Raw genomic sequence first — 22,231 nt, forward strand, 5'->3', positions numbered from 1 at the left:
CTTCTTCAGAAATCCTGAAGAAGGGTCTAGGCCCGAAACGTCAGCCTTCCTACTCCTCTGATGCTGCTTAGCCTGCTGTGTTCATCCAGCTCTACACCCTGTTATCTCAGAAAGGACTGGAACTTCTGCAGCAGAAAGGTGAACATCACATCCCTGTTTCCAACATCGGTTCCTGCTCACTTGTGATGGGCAGCTCATCATGTGCTACCTCAACTACCTGCTTTGAAGCTACCCACTAAGGTGTGTGTTTCTGAGCTGGCAGAAGGTGTGCATGGGTCTTGTGATGGTGCTTTCGCAAAGTCTTTCTCATCTTCCACAACAGTCTCCTGAGTGACTCGTAAAGGAGATGAAAGCCAAGGATTAACACTGATACAATGAGGGGTTCAAAGTAAATCACATGCTGATTCTTGCATTTTAGTGGTTGCTGTTATCAAGTCCACATGAGTGAATGCTAGTGTGGGGTGTTGCTTTTGTACAGTGACTTTTGTCACAGCTAGCTGGGCTGAGGGACTGGGAGGATGGTGTCTAGGGAGTGAGACATGGCAGCTGGCTTATGAGATTGTGAAGTGGACAAAGAGGCTGGAAGAAAAGAGTTACAAAGAGGAAGGAGGGTCTGATTGGATGGAGTGATGGCTGTAAAAGAGAGAGGGGAGAAAACAATTTTAAACATTTCAACAAATAAACACTGGGAGCAGAAAAACTGATGTAAATTACTGAAAAGTCTCAGGGTTAAAGTTGCAGCAGGTCAATAGCTAGTATAGGGGGAGAAACGTAATGGATGTTGTTGTAAAGAAATAAAAACAGAAAGTGCTGGAGAAACTCAGCAAGTCTGGTAGCGTCTGTGGAAAGAACGACAAAGTTAATGTTTCAAATCCCCTGTTTCTCCACAGATGCTGCCAGACTGGCTGAGATTTTCCAGGCGTTTTCTGTTTTTTTTTTCAGGATTCCAGCATCTGCGGTATTTTGCTGCTATTATGATAAACACTGTTTCAATTAGATAATTTTATGTTGACGTCTTATACATAGTGAATACATACCGGTTTATTTTCTTCCTAATCAATTCTTGCTACTTAAATCTTTTCATACATTATCTATCTAAGCTTTGCCCAGTGAATTGTTCTGGACCAGATATTCCAAGGGTCAGATAATCAATATAATAGCATTGATCAGAGGTTCTTGTGGACCCCAAAGGATTGCCCAGGAAATTGAAAATTCATGTTTAATTCCCTGCATCTAGAACTCTCTGTAAAAGCCCCCTCATGTCAGAGAATTCAGAGGCATCTGACTGACCTAAGCATATCAGCTGACCAAGAAGTGTTAAAGAAGTGTCTCCTCTAACTCCGACGTAACATTTATACTGAACTTACTACTGACCCTTCCCAAGTACAACGTCCAACTTGACATCCCTCCCACCACCCCCCCCACTAACCGTCAACCTCACCCCCCTCTGCTTGGCACAACATGTTAAGTTGAGATGTAAGATGGAGCCATAGTGACACATTTGGAATTTGATAGCGGCTGTTGAATTTTGATCTTCGCTTTTGTCCTGATTGAAACATGGAGACATGGCAGTCTCGAAACTCCATATCGTTTAGGCATTGGCCAAGCCTTAAACAATGAGGAAAAAGAAACAAAGAACTGTGGATGAGATGTGTGAATTTCACAGGTGGCTGTGAGGTGCACTCCCTATATACAGTTTTTATTTAGGCACTTGCCAGAGACTTGAAGCTGCTCTAATCCAAATGGCAAAAGTTACAAGAGATCTGGGAATCACTTTAACAGTGTCAATGTGTCCAATTTTTAGAAGTGCAAACTAAAAGTTTACAATACGACATACCTGTAATGAAAATGGGGGTAATGTGTGCTATAGAATCACACAATCATACCGTACAGAAGAAGCCTTTTAGCTCATCAAGTCTGTACTACCAAAAATGCACACAACCACTTATACTAGTTCCATTTTCCTGCACTAGGCCCGTAGACTTATGACATTCCCAGTGTTCATCCAAGTATTTTCTAAAGGTTATGAGTATCCCACCTCAACTACGCTACCAGGCAATGCATTCCAGATCCCCACTGTTTTCTGGGTGAAAACATTTTTCCTCAAACCACCTCTAAACCCCTTGTCTTTCACTCTAAAAGTGTGCCCCCGTGTTCTTGACCCTTCAACTGTTTTCTATCCGCTGTCACCATGCTCCTCATAATCATATACACCTCTATCAGAGCCCCCTCAACCCTCTCTGTTCCAAAGGTAAAAAAGCCCAGCTCATCCAGCTGAAATGCTCCATCCCAGTCAACATTTTTCGGAATCTCCTCTGCACTCCCTCCAGTGCAATCAGAACCTTCCTTTGTTTGGTGACCAGAACTGCACAAAGAACTCCAGGTATCGTCTAACCAAAGTTCTGTACAGCTCTAACATGATCTTCCTGCTCTTATAAACAATGCATCAGCTGATAAAGGCAAGTGTCCTGTATGTTTTCTGAACTGCTCTATTAATTTGTCCTGTCACCTTCAGGAATCTGTGGATAAGCACCCTAAGATTCTTCTGTTCCTCTGAACTTCCTAGCATCCTGTGATTCATTAAGTACTCTCTTGTCTTGTTCTTTCTTCCAAAGTGCATCACCTCATATTTATCAAGGTTAAATTTCACCCATCACCGATCTGCCCATCTAACCAATCTGTTCAGGAGATAGCAAGAACTGAAGATGCTGGAGTTAGAGTCAACACAGTGTGGAGCTGGAGGAACACAGCAGATCAGGCAGCAACAGAGGAGCAGGACTCTGAAGAAGAGTCCCGACCTAAAACATCAACTTTTCTGTTCCTCTGATGCTGCCTGATGAACTGTGTTCCTCCAGCTCCACACTGTTGACTAATCTGTTTATATCCTTTGGTTACCTAAGACCTTTGTCCTCGCTGTCAACAACCTGGCCAATCTTTGTGTTACCTGCAAACTTACTTTTCATTTTCTCCATATTCTCACCCATATCATTTATGAGTATCACAAACGATAAGGGATCAAGCACTGATCTCTGTGGAATGCCACTGAACACCAGCATCCAAACACACAAACACCTTTCTACCATTCCCCTCTGTCTGCTACCACTAAGCTAATTTTGGATTCCCAATTTAGCCTGGATTCCCATCAGCTTTTTTATCAGCTTCCCATGTGGGACTTTGTCAAAGGCCCTACAAAAATCCATATAAATTTCTGTTATTATCATCCATCCCAATCCATGACACTATTAACCCAGCGTGCCTACCCAGACTCTCTGGACAACTCCTCACAAACATAAAAGGACTCCATATACTGCAAACACATTCTGTAGTTTTCATTGTATCATGTGTAGTTAAGATCTGAAATTAAATTTCATTTATATATGACCATTCAAGAGTGTCCTCATCTTTTAATTTTCAATTGGTACATATTTCTATGATAGAATAGAAAAAACTAGCGAATAGGAGCATGAGTAGGCTATTCAGCCCTCCCAGTCTGTTCCGCCATTCAATACGATCACGGCTGATCATCCAACTCAATACTCTATTCCTCTTTTCTCCCCATACCTTTTGATCCCTTCAGCCCTAAGAACTTAACATACTCCACCAAATTACAGATACCCTGTTGCCTTACACCTCCAGGGACTCCTGAATATCACTCCTACCGACAGACATCCCCAGCACTAGCCATTCCCCTCACGCAGTTTCCACAACTTTCAACAGCCGTCAGCCCAGACAACCCTCCACCCTATCCCACCACCAGCCAATACAGAAGGTATTGTTACTACATGTATGTATCAAATAATAATTGAGTTAATGAAAATAAAAAAAAACCATGAAACAATACAGTAGCCCTTGAGAAAACTGCAAGAGGAGCCTTTGAAATTATAATATTTTGACCCTTATTTCCATTCTATTAATAATATTAATGGGTTATTAATTGTGGTAAGCATGTTCCCCATTTCTATTCCCTCCTGCCCCATGTAGAAAATTGGAGTGTGTGCCAGATGCATTGGGATTCAGACACACCTTCTGGAATCATGGTTTTTGAATTGAACCCTCACCTATTCTTGACCTCTCTGGCAACTGAAAATTCTGGCCAACATCTCTGCATGAGAAGGTTCATTCCGATAATGAGATTAACAAGCAAGATGCTGGAAGTTAGATGAATATAGACTTAAATGATTGGAGATGTTTTCTTACCAACACAATAACAGCAGGAAGAGGTGTATGTTTACGAACATGGATCATGGACAGTATTTCTGGCAGGTGGCCCTCTCGTGAAGCAACATAAAACATTCTATTTGATTAAAGAGATATAACAGATTATGTCCCAACATCGTAATGCATTTGCTGTATGCTCTCCATTGGCCAGCAAATGCCAATGCACTACCTATGAGCCTGTGCCAATTGATAATGACTTCAAAGTTTTCTTTTTAAAGCAATTGTTTGCCAGCAGACTTTAACAAGTGTAGTTGAGTCTGTCAAATACAATCTCCTTTAGTTCAGCAACTGCATGTATTTCAAACCAATACACAACAAATAACCCAGTGCAATAAATTCACATTTGCTCATTTCTTCCTGCTGCTCAGAACATAGGGGAATTTTATTTTGTATTTTAGGAGAAATTCTAATGAAATTTGATTGAGCTTACTAGAAGATAAGAGGCTGACTTCCCTTATTACAGCGCCAGAACTATATCATTAAAACATATCGATAAAAGTGGGGTATTTCTCACTTGGCAGCCAAAGAATGCCTACAGAGATGATCAAAGATGTTGTTATTGTTAATTTATTGAGTCAGCTTCTTATACATAAGAATCTATATTGGAAGTCACATGTAATGGCCTGAGAAGAGTGACGGTGAAACTTTTCAGCATCTGTTTTGGAAGCTTTATAAAATGCTTGGTTGCCTTTTTTAAGTTTGATTTTAAAGTGGGAACTGAGTTTAATTAACTTGCCGTTACCACTTTCCTGACAATGATTGGACAAATCAACTCAGGTTGCAATTGAAATGAGAAACCATCCTTTAGCAGATTTACTCGCTCTCTGCAAATGCACCAATCAATCAGGGCAACTTACTATATATTCTTAACTGACTGGGAAAATACCAAATACTTCATAAAGAATATCTTATTAGCTTGTTTTTTCATTATGTGACTGCTACTTACAAATGGTAAGAAGTTGTGAAGTGTTGAACATCAAAGGGACTTAGCTGTTCTGCTCATGAGTCTTTGAAAGTTAACGTGCTGGTACAGCTAGCAATTAAGAAGGCACATTTTATGTTGGCCTTTATTAGAAGAGAATCTCAGTATAACAACATCTTACTGTAATTGTATTGTGTCTTGATGAAACCACACCTGGAGGGTTGTGTGCAATTATGGTCTCCTTACTTAAAGAAAGATATAGTAGCCATTGAGGGTGTGCAATGAAAGTTCACCAAACTAGTTCCTGGAGTGGAGGGGATTATGGAGGAAAAATGAAATAGACTGGGTCTATACTCTCTGAAAGTTTAGAAGAATGAAAGGTGATCTCATTCATATAAAATTCTTACAGTGGTCTAGAGGGTATAATCAGAAAGGATGTTTTCTCCTGAGTGGGAGGTTTCAAACTGGGTGGGGGGAGTGGGATGTGGGGGAGGTGGTCACTGTCTAAAAATAAGGCACAGGCCATTTAGGACTGAGATGAGGAGGAATTTCTTAACACAAAGGGTGGAGAATCTTTGAAACTCGCTGTCCTGGAGATGATAATAAACAATCCTAGGGATATTGGGGTCTTGCTGAAAATGGTGTTGACCTCATTGAATGGCAGAGTGGGCTCATAGGGCTAAATAGCCTAATTCTGATCCCATTTATTATTATGTCAATATAAAGACTGATTCCCTTAACGGAATTAATTTTTCTTGGGAAGCGATGCTTCTTTATCCTCACAAAATGCACTATGTTTATGGTTTGCCCCTCACAACTAGAAGGGAACATTGGTTGCACAAAACCTATTCATTGCACTGTGTGTGATGTGTTCTGGATTGGTGTGTGGAAACACATTCAAAACTTAGATGGAATATTGCAGGCAACTAAGTACTTTGTAAAAATTATGCTTGCAAACGTATACATTATAGTATTGGATTGATGTTGGTTTTGAACTTACAACAATAAAATATTATAAAGTATTTGTGTAATTTCATTAGTAAATAATGTAATTGAAGATTTGTTATAGATGGAAGATCTTCTTGTGCAGAAGTATTGAATTGTATTTTAATTTCATCTGAAAATAAATTAACGTTTACTAAACTTAAAGTCAATGAAAATGGAATGGCAATGGACTAGTTGTCATTAAGATTTCAAATTGCTTCTCTGCAGAATGTAGAATGTATTAGTGAAGCACCCCTACTTTGGCCACATATCTAATTTGAATATTTTACTGTCTAATATTCATCAGATTACTACAGAATCAGCAGAAATGCCACTTTGTAACATTGCTTAAATACACACACTGAATCTTGATTTTACAATTATTAACACTTATTTGCATACCTTTGCATGATAGTTTGGTCCAGTGCTGGCACAATTCATAAGGTTTAGAAATTTAAACCGTACTTGAAATCTTTCAGCTGTACGATTAGTTAGGCCTCACATTTGTATTTTAAAACAATGATTGATATTTCTCGCAAAACAGCAAGTGAACTTTAACATAAATTAGCAATAAGTTGAGAGGTATGTATTTTGCCACATCCCTGCTTGTATTTGAGCATGATAATAATTAGCAGTGCAATTAAAAATAATTAGATTTATAGTTGTTTTACAGTATAAACTAGATTAATATAGAAGTAAACAAAATAGGAACTTCTCAGAGGGTGAAGACTGATGACAAAACGTTCTTCAGATTAACCAGCTAGCAAGTCTTTCCCGACCAGTTTTAACAGCAGAATACTAATTCCTATTTTCCCTATCTCCCAAGCTCAGGCATGCTGAGGGCAATTTTAAGTGCAACAATTTGGACAACCTATCATCCAGGTTTTCATGGTTTTATTGTTGATTTTATTCAAGGTGTTTCATATAAAATCTGCTGCCTGGAGAGGAATACACTGTCACATTGCTGACTGTGACTCCAGTTTGAAAACATTAGAATTTCTAGCAGATTGAGCAAGGATCTAGAGTAATAGTGCTTGGGGCTGTGCTTCTTGTTTCTTTCTGCTTGGGCCCCCTGAATGTGACAATTGGTGTCAATGGAAGGTACCATGTTTTATAGCAAATTCTGTACCTAGGCATACATCGGATTAGAACATGCTCACATTAGATTGTGGCTGTGGAACTTTCAAGTCGATAATCAAAGAGCAACAGAATTATCTCATTTTCAGAATGGTGTCTGACACAAGTGATTGAGGGATGAGGTAGAATGAATGGAAAGGTAAGTTTCGAGCAGAGAATAGTATCTTATGAGGAGTAAAATGAAACATTAGTACAATGATAATTTAAGTTGTATACAACCAATATTAAAAAAGTATAAGCCCTAATACTGCAGGAGCAACCAGCAGGTTGTCATCAATAGGCTTTTTCTTAGATTTATGCTTGTGGGAGAGTCTAGGAGTAGGGGATATAACCTCAGAGTAAGGGTTCAGCCATTGAAGGAGGAGGAATTTCTTCTCTCAGAGGCTACAGAATCTGTGGAATTCTTCTTCACAGAGGGCTGTCAAGGCTGGTTCATTGAGTATATTCAAGGCTGAGATGGACAGATTTTTGATGTGCCAGGAAACCAAGTGTTGAAGGATAAAGCAGGAGAATGGAGTGGAGGATTATCAGATAAGCCATGATTTTGTTGAATGAGAGAGCAGACTCGAATGGCCAAATCTTATGGTTTTATGATTGAAGTGGCAGCCCCACAAAAATGCAAGGCCTAATAATTTGAAATAAATTGTAATTTGAAGAATAATATTGCAAAATGTATATTAACTCCCAATTCTTTAAAAGCACATATAATATGAAATTTTGTGAAGTCATGCATTTATTTCTGTGAGGATAAAAGTTTTCTTCACTTCCATTTTATAGTGTTACTTTGGTTTTTTTTCTGCTCCACTGGTACATTTTTAAAAACTGTAAGTTGACAGATCTCTTACCTGGCAACTGCGAAGACACCTCCATTCATAGACCCAAAGCAGGAAAGAGCAACGAAAATTGGTACTGTTATGGAGAACTTGCCCATCAATCGCTCTGCAAAGGTCTAATCAATCAGACTGGAGTTAAAATCAATCTTACACAGTTAATTGCTTAGCCAACGATGTAAATGGTCACATTTAGTCTTAAATTTTCCATTCTATGTAAACAAGAACAAGAAAACATTAAGTGTAAGCCAAAAAAAACAGTGTGTGCCTGAAATTTTGCAAAGGATCTTCTAATCTCGTATTGCAATTCTGGCAGGAACTCGTGAAAGCCTCTATCAAATAGCCAAAAATTGAGTAATGGTCTGCCTTCATCAAAACGGTCCTCCATTTCCTGAACACGAATCAATAGAATTCCATTATCACTCTTCTGTATCCCAGTTTAGACCTGGATAGCTCCTTTCAGAAAAATAAGGTTCCACTCTGTCACCCCAGGAGGGGTTATATCTCTGTTGTGCCACATGAGGTACAGGCAATGCCTTTTATTTAAATAATCTCATCCTGGCATCCAAGGCAGGACAAAGCAGCAGGTGTCCTCCTGTCCCTGTGCACATTAGCTGTGGTCTGCAGAAATTTTAGCTCTTTATCGATGGGAATGAGTGAAGACAGAAATGTGGTCAATGTAAAGCTCTATAATAAACTGACATATATAGGTATATATATGTAATAATCAACACACAGCTGTATGCTTTATAAGTAGATTCTTAACTAATACATGCTTCAAAAATATAAACTAAGTAATAATATATTTCACAAATATGACCCCAACAAATATTATTAGCAAAAATATACTAAACTGGTATATATTCTTAACAGGTAAACACGGTTTTTATTAATTCAGGGGATGAGAGTTTCTCTGGCCGGCCAGAATTTATTACCCATTTTTAGTTGCCCTTGAGAAGGTGGTGGTGAGCTGCCTTCTTGAGGCATTTCAATGCATTTGGCATAGATACGCATACAATAATGTTAAGGAGGAAGTTCCAGGATTTTGACCCAACAACAGTGAAGGATTGATATAACAAGGTTTGGAGCTGGATGAACACAGCAGGCCAGGCAGCATCAGAGGAGCAGGAAAGCTGACATTTCGGGTCTGGACCTTCTGAAGAAAAATTTTCTTCAGAAGGGTTCAGACCCGAAACGTCAGCTTTCCTGCTCCTCTGATGCTGCCTGGCCTGCTGTGTTCATCCAGCTCTACACCTTGTTATCTCAGACTCCAGCATCTGCAGTTCCTACTATCTCTGAGTGGAGGATGGTGATATATTTCCAAAATGGGAGGGCAAATGCCTTAGGAAGAAACTTGCAAGTGGTTGTATTGCCATGTATCTACTACACTTGTCTTTCTGGGTGTTAGTAATTGTAGGTTTGGAAGATGCTGTTGAAGGAGCATTGCACCTTTAATGCATCTTGTATTCACTTCTGCGACCGTGTGCCAGTGGTAGACGTAGTGAATGATTTCAGATGTGTTGCCAATCAACCCAAATGCTTTGTTATTGAGCTTTGTTGGAGTTGCATGCCTCCAGGCAAGTGTAGAGTATCCCACTGCATCACCAACTTGTGCCTTGTAGATGGTGGAAGGCTTTGGGTACTAAGGAGGTAAGTCACTCACTGCAGGATTCCTAGCTTCTGTTCTTGTGATGAAGTATTTATATGGCTAGTCCAGTTCAGTTTTTGGTCATTGGTAACCGCCAGGGTATTGATGGTGCAAATTCAGTGATAGTAATGCCATTTGAATGTCAAGGAGCAATGGTTAGATTTTCTCTTGTTTGGCATCATTATTGCCTGGCACTTGTTTATGATAAAAGTTATTTGCCAGTCCAAATCTGATTATTTACAAGTCGTGCTGCATTTGGACAGAGACTGCTTTAGTATTTGAGGAACTGTGAACCTTGTGCAAAAACTAGCAAACATCCCCACGATGACTTTATGATGGAGAAAAGGTAATTGATGAAACTGATGAAAATGGCTGGGCCTTGGACACTACCCTGATTAGCAGGGTCTTGTGGCACAATGATAGTGCCCCTATGTCTGAGCCAAGAGACCTGGTTCCTGCTCCAGAGATGTATTATAACATCTCTGAACAGGTTGATTAGAAAATACCCACACTGATTAGCAAGCATCACTTAATTGTGTTTGGATACACATACTGCAGGCTAAACAGGAACAGATGTAAATACAGATTATTTCAGAAACGACAAGTAGATTTCCTGGTCTCCAATCATAAGGAGACGGGTCAAAACATCTAAACGATGGTAGAAACGTGGCATATGGTACATAAGCACAATAACCATACAAAGTGTAGATAAATTAATTTATCTTCTCTGTTATAAATACTAAGCTATATGATGGTACAGAACTTGAAAAAAGACACATTTTGACATAACCATTCATCTTACAGTCATAGAGACAATTCGCAAGAATACCAATTTAATAGGAGAAATAGTACTTATATTGTATGAGAGGAAAATGCTGATTGGTTGGCTGGTGAACTTTGGTGAAATATTGATATGGAGAATGTATCAATTAATGATAATTGACAGTTAACTGCACAGATTTGTTTAAATTTAAACCAGGTAGGTTGACTTTGATTAGTTAGGGTATGGCCCTGAGAAATGAACTGGTGAATTGTTCAGTTTTGTTAGTCAGAAGAAGTGCAGTGTATACACATGACTGCATGTATATTCTGTCTGCAAAGGACAGGACCCTATGTATTAACATATGTAGCTCCTAGTACATACAAGTGATGCCAGGTATGTTGGCTGTACACCCCAAAGACTTGCAAATTGTGTCAAACTTCGATTACTCACAACACTATCTGCTTCCAAAACTGGTAACACCTTGTCGATCATCAGATTCTGCAATTGGACAACATTTGGGTCGATAATTCTGAATGTGCAAAGATGTACGATAACAACCGATTTGTTAGTCAGACTCGCAGTGTGGTGCACTTACTTGATTTGGAAGCTACATGCATTAGTGTACTGGGCCCTGTTCTTTGCATACAGAAAGAACATTTACCTGCACTGTGCTTGTTTCAACTCAACAAAATAGGTGGCAGCTGTTCACTAGTTCATTTCTCAGAGCATTGCCCTGACTAATCAGAATCATACTGCTTTGTTTACATTTTAAAAAGATCCTTATAGTTAACTGGTAAACATCATTAACTGGTTCATTCTTCATGGCAATGACTCAACTAAGCAAAATCCACTTGCCAACCTATCAGCATTACTTTATTATATAGCATACCTGTTGGTTCGCCCTTAGATTGGTATTCTTGTAAATTCGCAGTATTAATGAGGGATTAAACTTCAAACTTTCCTGATTTTCATCACTTATTTTCTGTTCTTTACATATCTAGAAATGCTCTTACAAACAACTGATTTTTTTTCATCACCAAACCACCCATGATATGCTTTCACCTACTAACCATCACCAGTAAATCACCCATGTTCACCAATTGAAAAATTTAAGTGCAAACCCCATTGCAGGCAATGCAGACCACCAAAAGTGAAAGTAATATAGGGAGAGGGGGAGGGGGCTAAATCAAAATGGAGTTGGAAAGGGGAGATAAAACACTCTACCTGTGACGTGCCCTCCTCCTTCTAAAGGCATTAACAGTATTAGCGGACATGCTCCCTCTCCAAGGACACCCAAGCATGAATATCGCCATGGAAGAGGGGCAAACAAGTTGGCAAATATGTCCCCCTCCACAGCCCGCTGCCGGAACCTGTTAACAGCCAAATTGGCCAGGTTCATGAGCAGATCCTTTGACTTGTTCACATTCCCTGATTTCTTTAACGTTCAACTATTTGCTTGCAAACTGGCTGTGTCAATCTGGAGTCTTGTCAACTGACTGTTTACGTCGATATTCCAGACAAACACAACACTCGCCCAGTTCTGCAGAAGAGTCACTCAACCTGAAACATTAACTCTGATTTCTCTCCAAAGATACTGTCAGACCTGCTGAGCTTTTCCAGTAATTTCTGTTTTTGTTTCTGATTTACAGCATCCGCAGTTCTTTCTTTTACGACGCTTGCCTTTTTGTCGTCCATTAAAGATACTAATATATTATTACAACTGTGTAAATACCGTAACATATATAAATAATGAGTCTGTGAGGAGCTGTGTAGAATCCTCTCTTTAAGAGAGGAAGGCTATATTATCTTATGTGATGAAATTCCATGTGATTTATTAAGTATTTGTTCTGGGTGCAACAAATTTGTGAGCTGTTTGTTGAGTATTTAGCTTGCACTATTTATGGCGACTATTTCCTCTTTCAATATTACGATCCCCTGAGTAGGGACAAAATAGTAAATTCACAGAGCTGCATTGTCAAAAAATATAACATATTGCCATTCTGAATCATACAGCTGGCAAGATTTCTTTTCTAAACTGGAGTCGCGTCACAGAATATCAAAGTAACTCGGTGAACTTGGGTGGCCAAGTGTCCTGTCACCTCTTGTAACCAGACTTCAATCTACCTCAGGAGATACAACTAAAGTCTCCTCTCTGTACTAGTTATAAAGATAGAACATCAGGGCAGTTTCAAACTAGTCCCAAGAGGGTTTGAGTGCGCAGTTAAAGCTGTCTGCATTTCAACAGCTGCATAATGAGCAATGTTACTCAGTGAGAGCGTAAGTGGCAAGAGAGATGGAAAAGGTCACACAGGTGCATTAGGTACTTTTTCAGACTGCAGTTAAATTCAAATTTAGAGTAAAGGCACTTTCATTCTGCATCAAGTCCATGAATGCCTGACCTGGATACTCTTGGTAAAGGGTCTTAATTAATGCATGGACTGCAACAGTTCAAGAAGGCAGGTCACCACCAGCTTCTCAAGGCCAACTAGGGATTCACGATAAAAGCTGGCCAGCAAGTAATACCCTTGTTCCATGAGTAAATAAAGGGGACAAGTGATAAAAAATGTACACACATCTTTTATTTTCATGAACACCACGAAAAACGTCTTCTTCTATAAGTAGGGTACAAATGACATGTATAGACTTTAATATTATCCATGAGAAAAAGAGAAAGTTATACTGTATCTTCTTCCCTTCATCTCTTTAGGTCTCCACATGCTGCATACCAACCCTGAGTAGCAGTAGAATGTTTGTCTGGAGAGGATTTTGAGACAATTTTTTCTTCAGCTTGGTGTTCTCCGCTAATAATAATGAAGTTGATTTTGGGAACTCAGTAGCATTGACATTATACTTTCTGAGTATCCCTCTGACATTTTGCAGCTGCTCTGAAAATGAATGAATTGATGATCTCCTTGGACAATCAATGGAGAGCTCAGTTATACGCTGTCCAGTGAGGAGTTGCTTTCGCAGTACACTGGGAAGCACTTAGGCGAGGTGACAGACACCAAACATAAGACAGGAAGGCATATCACAGATGTTTTCAAGGTGTGGGGGAGACTAGAATTTTTTTTAAACAAAGTGGCCTGGCGTTAAGCAGACACCATAAGTGCCTAAACAGCATTCTAACTGCATTAAATGTGGGGGCCTATTCAGCCTAGCAGTGAACTTAGTGTAGGCTATGATAGCTTTTGTACTTGCCGTCTTCAAAGGGTCACAATTTGCAAGTTATTAGCTTTCTGTTTCTCTCTCTTTGTACAGGGACCATGTGCCTGTTGTCTTTCAGCTCAGTGAGAACCGACTGTTGCAGAACCTAGCTGTAAATGTGACATATCACTCCTTCTGGCTATGTTAACCAAACTCTATTCCTAATGGATGAGGGTTTTTGATCTACTTGATACCATCTTTTCAGAGTTTTTACATTATTGTAGAAGTATTGTTTCCCACCTCATTCATTGGGTACCTCTGAGTAAACTGTAGGCAGTGTTAGAAATCAATAGTACTGCAGAAAACATGGAAGATCAATGAGCAATATTTTGAATATTTTCATTAAGTCAGCTGCTGTCTGCATTTCAAGAGTATTTTGGAAGTCGTGGGAATCCAATTTGCTTAGAACCATTTGCAAACAGACATGCACGCTACATTTCAAAATACCATTGGACCCTTTTATATAAATTTAATCCAATAAATTCAATATTACTCACCACAGCTACTGCTTCAGAAGCCAAAAGCTCCTCAGGACTCATTACGGTGAAATAAGCTACATTTGTTAACACATATCCAACTGTAACAACTGCCATAGATATGCAGATAGCGAGAGGTATATTTCTGGAACAACAAAATAGATTTGAACATGTTTTAATAACAATATCTTTTTCATTAGCAAGCATGGCTTCATTGAGTTATGATTATCAGAAAACATTATATTTTAATAACCTGTAGAGTATAATTAAATATTCTTCATGGTACAAATATTTATGCTATCAATCCTTGCCTGTTGCATTGTATTTGGAATTTTGTGCATTCTGTCCTGGAATATTGTAATGTCATGATTATTTTATGCTCAATTATATCACAATTATAGTGTTCAAATGTACTATTATTATTAAACCAATTCAGTTATTCTATAATCTTATTAAATATGTTTGGTTATATGATTATCATTATATGAATTCAGTTGTATTTTATAATTTTAATAGTATTCAGATGTATTGCAATTATTGGGGCATGTTAAAATGTGCTACAGCACAATGGAAGCAATGTATTGCAAAACTGCACAGTACAAACTGGAATATTGAGTTGGCAGAAATTGCGAAATCCATGTGCTTGGAAATGGGAAGTCATTATGTTACATGTAAACTGGAGTTATGCTCCACATCGGTCAAAGTGCAAGCTATGTGAAACTACCTCACAAAGGTGATCGCATGCTATTTGGTCTCAGTAAATTTAGAATCATATTGGGGTCTGGCACTTTCTTATCAACCAACAGTTGAAAATGTTTAAAATTGTTCAGAAAGTAGTGCTATAACAACAAATTTTAGAATGTTGTTATTGGTATTACTAATTTAGTACTTCGTACTTGTTTGATATTGGTAAAAAAAACTTATATCATCCATGGAATGGAATTATAAATATACCCTACAGGCAGAAGAAAGGACTAGTAGACCCAAAGTTCATTAGGAGGGAACAGGCCCAGATCTTATCCCAAAATACAAAGATAAGGTAACAGTATCACAGAATACAGTATGGAAACAGGCTACTTGGCCCAACAAGTCCACACTGCCCCTCCGAAGAGCATCCCACCCAGAACTTGTACATAAAAAGTAAAAGTCACCATCGTCATTGGGCCATAGGGCTGCTCTCTCATTAGAGAGAGAGATGACTGGTTGTTGTCTAACCTCAGAGTTACTGTGCCTTAAGTGAGGGGAAAGGTTGAGAAAGTGAGTCCTTTAAGGTAATCCCAGCTGGGCGAGAAATTGAACCCATGCTGTTGGTATCACTCTATATCACAAGCCAGACGTCCAGCCAACCTAACTTGTATGCAGGGCTCAAATATTGTGCCAGTAAGCAGATATCAGGGATACACTACTAGGTTAATCTGAGTGACAGCATTGCACCAAAAGGAGAAAAACAAAGTTGCTCTTTGGCTTCTAAATAAACCCGGGTCACCTCTCTAACCTATGCAAGACTCTGCTTTTTGCAAGGATCTCAGCTGGTGAGAATTTTCTGCCATGGTAGTGTAAAAGCCTGCAGGCCAGGATTCTGCTGTAACCCAAGAAATCCCCCTCAGCTGTGCCTTCTTGACTTGCTCATCCTCAGCTCCTCAGAAAATGACAATCTTCATCTTATTATTAGTCAAATTAAAGTCCTGGTTCAATTAGCCATCAGCAAATATCTGACCCCACAATCGATCACATAGTTAATGGCAGATTTCTGTGCTTCATTGCGTGCAGAGAAGACACACAAAAAGGAACAGCTGTATCTTTTCTGTCTCCCACATCTAAAGGGCATGTATAGGCCTGCTGGCAAAAGATGACAAGGTGTATAATATTCCCTGCTGAGTGTTAACTAATTGACAATTAATCACATCTGGTTCCAATTCAATAACCGTGTTTTCCAAGCACCAAATGAATTCTTCATTATCTAAATGTCAACAATTAAGTTGCAACAAACACTCCCACTGCATGAATTATTCTGTGGCGTATATAGATAATTATATTCAGGGTTGTCATGGCAGCTGGCCCTTTTAAATTCCATTGTAAGTGGATCAGGCATAATCACTAGACGTTATGAGTACAAAATCTTGTCAAAACTATTTTCTTAGTTTTTGTTGCAAAGTGAAAATATTCCTCCTGTTTCATTAATGTTAATCAAAATGAAAATTATGTAAAGAAATTTGTTTAAGTGAAGGATGAGCCACAGTTATAGGTGGATAGTGATAGAGCGAGGGTAAGGAATAGATATGAGAAAATATTACACTTGAAACATTTACGTGTTGAGGGGTCCCAGCGTTTTTTTTGTTTTGTTTCAGAGTTCCAGTAATAACATTATTTTAATTTTTGATACTGGCATTCTTTTGCATGGCTGACAAAATTTTAACCCATGCTTGTTGTTGATTTGTGTCAAATTGTCTCTAAAATTGGCTTTGATCATAAATGTGAGGTGAGAAGGAACAGTAGAATAATTAGTTGGGAAATACAGAGGTTGGGGCTTCTCAAAGATCCAGTACAGTTTAACCAGCAGAACTTGATTTAAATTGGTTTGGAACCAAATCAACTCCTATTGTTTCAAACTCAGTAATTTGATACCTGAATGAGGTAAATGCATAATACTCCTGGGCATTGTTGATAATGCGTTAGCCATCTCAGTTGGTGAGTGTATTATGGAAGTATGTTCAATAAGTGGAATGTAGCTTTATCACTGAGAAGTAAGATCTTGCTGATTCATCTTTGGGTTAATCTATAAACCAAGGTGACCGGTTGATCTGGGCTAGATAAGCAATAGGGAGTTTCCAAGTGTTCTGTGCATTTAAATTCTAGAATTACCTTGCAGATGGGGCACTTCCTGACTTTTGTCTCTCACTAGCCAATATTTAAACTTGCCAGAAACAATCAGGTGTGGATGATGGGATTTAAGATCAAGTTTAGCAAAAGTTAAAAACCATAACGTTAAGTATATGCTTTTTTAATCACCTTATGCTTTTATCTGCTCCTCAAAAATACACCAACCCCTTCAACGATTATTTCAGGTCCAATTCCCTTTCCCCCCGAAGGTAAAGATCATGGCATCACCCACTAGTGAGAAAAATGCCAGTCAAAGTTAAGACCACACCCGTTGTGCTTTATCCATTCCTGTTCTCTTTAAATCTCTGTAGCATTTAATGCAACAAACTATATTATCTACTTCTGATGCCTTTTGTTCAGCTATGTAGAACTGCCTGGTTGTATGTTTACTTCCTACCTATACAAAATCAACAGTATCTATTCAATAATAAGAGATAACACAGTGTGTAGCTGGAGGAACACAGCAGGCCAGGCAGCATCAAAGGAGCAGGAAAGTTGACATTTCAGGTCAGGGCCCTTCTTCAGAAATGGGGGAGGGGGCGGAAGGGAGCTCAGAAATAAATGGAGAGAGGAGGGGTGGGGCTGGGGAAGGTAGGTGGGATTGTGATCAGTGAATGCAGGTAGGGGGTGGTGGGGATTGGTCAGTGGGATGGGTGGGGCAGATAGGTGGGGGAGAAGATGGACAGGTTATGTCAGATCTAGGAGGAGGAGATGAGAGGGAGGGCTGGTCATGGGATGAGGCCGGGGGTGGGGAGATTTTGAAACTGGTAAAATCCACATTTAGGCCATTGGGCTGTAGGCTCCTGAGGCGAAATATGAGGTGCTGCTCCTCCAGTTTCCAGGCGGCATCATTGTGACACTAGAGAAGGCCCAGGATGAACATGTCACCCAGGGAGTTAGTGGGGGGGGGAAGTTAAAATGGTTCACAACTGGAAGGTGTTGTCATTCATTGCGAACAGAGCGCAGGTGCTCTACAAAGCGGTCTCCGAGCCTCCGCTTTGTCTCACCAATGTAGAGGAGGCCACATCGGGAGCATCAGATGCAGTAGATCACATTGATCGATGTGCAGGTGAACATCTATCTGATATGGAAGGTTTGCACTGTGCCTTGAATGGAAGTGAGGGGGTAGGTGTACAGGCCGGTGTAGCACTTCCTGCAGTTGCAAGGAAAGGTGCCGGGGGTGGTGGGGTTAGTGGGGAGTGTGGAGTGGATGAGGCAGTCGTGGACCGAGCGGTCCCTACAAAAGGCAGATAGGGTGGGGAGAGAAATATTTCTTTGGTTGTGGGCGGAAGTGGTGGAGAATGATATGTTGAATACGGAAGTTAGTGGAGTGATATGTGATGACAAGGGGGATTCTGTGTTTGTTTTTGTTGGGGGGAGGGGATTTGAGGGCAGAGGTGCGGGAAACGCAAGAGGTGCAGTTAAGAGCATTTTCGACTACCGCAGGTGGAACGTTACGGTCCTTAAAATAAGAGACCATCTGGGATGTTCGGGAGTAGAATGCCCCATCTTGGGAGCAGACGCGGCAGAGGCAGAGGAATTGGGCTTACCTTCCCCAGCCCCACCCTTCCTCTCTCTATTTATTTCTGAGCTCCCTTCCACCTTCCTCCCCCCCCACCAATTTATGAAGAAGGGTCCCGACCCAGCCTGCTGTGTTTCTCCAGCTCCACACTGTGTTATCTCTGACCCCAGCATCTGCAGTTCTTGCTGTCTCTATCCAATACTAACTTCTCTTCCGAGTGTCACATCATTATCTTCAGCACCTCTAAGGTTGTGCCTTTTGCTTCATCCTCCTCTAACCACATGCAGTCCCTCAGTGATGGCAGCAGCAGGCATAGCTTCCACCTGTTGGCTTGTCATGTAGTTCGGGCTCTCTGCCACTTTTCTTGTTTGTTCGACTGTTTCTGTGGACACAGACTATCGACCATCTAACAACGTATTGCATGTGTCACCATTTCCTTCAACTTAACAAAAGGAAGTTCATCATTACTTTCTGTCACAAATTCCTTCCCTTATCTAACTGGTCTTTCAACCTGATCCAGATCATTCATAATCATTGAGTCTGGTATGATAGGAAACCACAAACTTTAAACACCACATCCTGTTATCAAGATCACTTACTCCCACCACGGCACAACACTGCCTGCCTCCACCCTTTCTTTAATCCCCTCGGCCACAGAGACCCTGAACAGAGTGGCTAATGTTCCGCTTTCTGGCTTCCCGATCTCTGCAACTTGTCTAAAACTGCTGCAAATATTCTGCCTTCTGTCTTTCACTGAGGGAGGAAAGGTGGGACGTGGGTGTTGGGGAAGAGCGTGGGTGGGGGGAGTGGATTTTAACTTAAAAATTTGATCTGTTTGAGAAGGATGGGAGGAGAGGTGGTTTCAAAGTCTCAAAAGTCAGATTCCAAACCTCAACCTGCCTCTAATCTGCCCACTTGTGGCTTGTACTGAAGTTGAAAGGTTAGCTGCAGGTGATTGTTGGGTACTTTAAATATTTCAATAAAGTCACTGGCCTTGTTGTCATGTGGCTTTTCAGTTTTAACTCTGACTGGCTGGGTTATTGGGAACATGCAGTTAGACCCAGACAAAGGTGTGGTGATTGCTGGAGTTAGTGGCTTATACCTACCTTCTGGATCCAGCATATCTGCTTAACAGAACACTGGAATTAACTGTGCATTCTTCTCCCCCCCACCACCCCGCCACAAGGCTAGCTGTGATCCCCCACACCTCCTTACAGGCCTCTGATACCACCATCCGCCATAGCTCCTCTCCTCCCTTACCCCATCACGGGCCATCTGACTTTTATTGGCTCAAAGTATCACATTTAAAATCCTTGTGTCTCCATTTACAAGTCTCTCCATGATTTTATTCTACCTCATTCCTGCAATGTCCTTGATCTGTACATCTTTCCCAAATACTCTGACATCTACTCCTGCTTTCTCTGCACCTTTTCTCCTTTTGCTCCCATCACTGATGACGGAGCACTAAACTGCCTCGATCCTACTCCTTGGGATTAATTTAAACCTCTTTAAATTCCACCTCCAACTTTCCAACTTTAAAAACCTCAGGACCCACACCACTAATCAACCTTCCAATCTCTCCTCCTCATCTGTCGTCTTGGCTCAGTAATTGGTCAAGTAAACCATTTTATAAAATGCCTTTTGGCAATTTTCCTACATGAAAAACTTATTGGGTTAATGAAACATATTGTTGATAATATTTCTAATAAAGTTGGAGTTCTGTTCATTTCTGTGATTGACCTGAATCAATCCTTATTGAACTGTTATTGATGAAGAGGTTATTACCTTTATCCTGGATTGATTCTATTTATCTTTCTTTTTATATATTGTTTAAATGAACACGAATGATTTCTATGGCCTTTTGAATGAACTAAGTGATGATTAATATTCTTCTTATTGGTTTGGATTTTAATTTGAGGTTGTAGATGTTAACAAATTAAATACTGAGGTAAATTTCCTGTTTCCTGAGTACAGCCTGTAGGGGAAGGGCTCAGACCCTCACTTTTCTGTCCATTCATTTAAATAAACAATAAGAAGGCAAGTTCCCTATGGCCAAAGGATAGCTATAATTTATTCTCCTCTTTTGATATAATTCAACATATCTTCAACTCCCAGCCAATAGGACCAAAACCATCTGCCTCATGCCACTTTACAGCAATTGCTACACTTGACTTCAAATCTTCACATCTCATTTTTTTTTCAAAGTTTTACTTTAAGTAAAAGAAGCGAGCAGTATAGTAAGTAAAGAGAAAGGTGACAGGGAAGGAAAGGGTCCTTTCTCAAATTAGTTGCCATACCCTTGCATTCTTTAGACAAGTTTATCAACTGTTATATTTACCTCATGGCTTCTTCCATACTTCACCTAAAATTCTGCTAACTCTTAACTCAACGAAATAATCTCATACAAAGTTTATAACTTCGACATGGTAATTGTGAGTTAATTTTATGAACAAATGCTTACAAAGTTATGGACTGGAAGCACACATAGTTGCTTCACTAATTTTGAAAATTGATAGCATGATACTCTCCAACTGTTTTGTATTCCCTTGGATTCAAACTCTTCATGTATATCTTCATCTATCCTTTATATTTTTCAATTTTAATTTTAACTTTAACTTTTTCATTTCATCTCTTTGTAGAAGTCCATTAATAAATTTCAATCAAGTGCCTTTATCCAACCTTAGGCTAAAGTCTATAACAGATTTCCTTCCTATACTGATCTAACAGCAATATTCTAATGGAAATATGATATTGAAGTCTATGGTAATCCATATATATATATATATGGACTTACTGAGTAAGATACCACAATTATACCAACTCATTCAGTTTCTTATGTTATGATCATTCTTTTGTTCACTTAATTTTTCTCTTTCCACAGACTGAATCCTCATATGCAAAATGTGTCCCAGTATAGGAAAAAATGCACAAAGGAAACTATCCCTAACCAAGGAGTGGGGAGTAACATGAGTCTCTAGGCTCCAGTCTATTTTTCTCAGATTTGTGCAAATCATAAGGATGATTTTTTAAATAATCTCCTTTCCTCTACATTCATAGAGTCATACATGAAGGAAACAGACCCTTCGGTCCAAACCGTCCATGCCAGCCAAGTTTCCGAAAATTAACTAGTCCCACTTGCCAATATTTGGTCCATATCCTTCCAAACGTTTCCTTTACACGTACCTATCCAAATGTCTCTTAAATGTTGTAACTGTACCCGTATCTACCACTTCCTCTGGCAGTTCATTCCATATATGAACCACCCTGTGTGTGAAAAAGTTGTCCCTGAGGTCTCTTTTAAATCTCTGTCCACTCACCTCAAAAATACGTCCCCTAGTTTTAAACTCCCCCACTCTAGGCATATGACCTTTGCTATTCACGTTATCTATGCACTCATGAATTTATAAACCTTTGTAAGGTCATCCCTCAACCTCCTATGCAATCCTGATAAGTAATAATGAAGCATGAACAAAATTAATGGGGACAAGAGGTTGTTTGGGAGGTGAACATTCACCCAATTCCTTATTCCGGTGAAGAGCAGGAGACATGTCTGCTCTGTCTTAGTCTGTCATGAATCGGTTCAAGAAGACACCTTCACAAGGACAACAAGGGTTGGACAATGAATGCTGGCTCAGCCAGTAACACTC

At 39.7% G+C, this 22,231-nt stretch overlaps 1 protein-coding gene across 1 annotated transcript in view; it reads right to left on the bottom strand.

The window, feature by feature from the left end:
* The window catches only part of LOC109914015 (cystine/glutamate transporter), a 168,906-nt gene that overhangs the window by 30,439 nt on the left and 116,236 nt on the right, over positions 1–22,231 (bottom strand). Inside the window, exons 7-9 of the mRNA XM_048603297.1 lie at positions 14,204–14,327; positions 8,107–8,210; positions 4,198–4,294 (exon numbers count right to left, since the gene is read on the bottom strand). Of these exons, the coding sequence (XP_048459254.1) occupies positions 4,198–4,294; positions 8,107–8,210; positions 14,204–14,327 (325 nt within the window). The remainder of the gene's footprint in view (positions 1–4,197; positions 4,295–8,106; positions 8,211–14,203; positions 14,328–22,231) is intronic.

The sequence above is a fragment of the Rhincodon typus genome, chromosome 1, assembly GCF_021869965.1.
Source record: "Rhincodon typus isolate 14 chromosome 1, sRhiTyp1.1, whole genome shotgun sequence".
NCBI lineage: Eukaryota > Metazoa > Chordata > Chondrichthyes > Orectolobiformes > Rhincodontidae > Rhincodon > Rhincodon typus.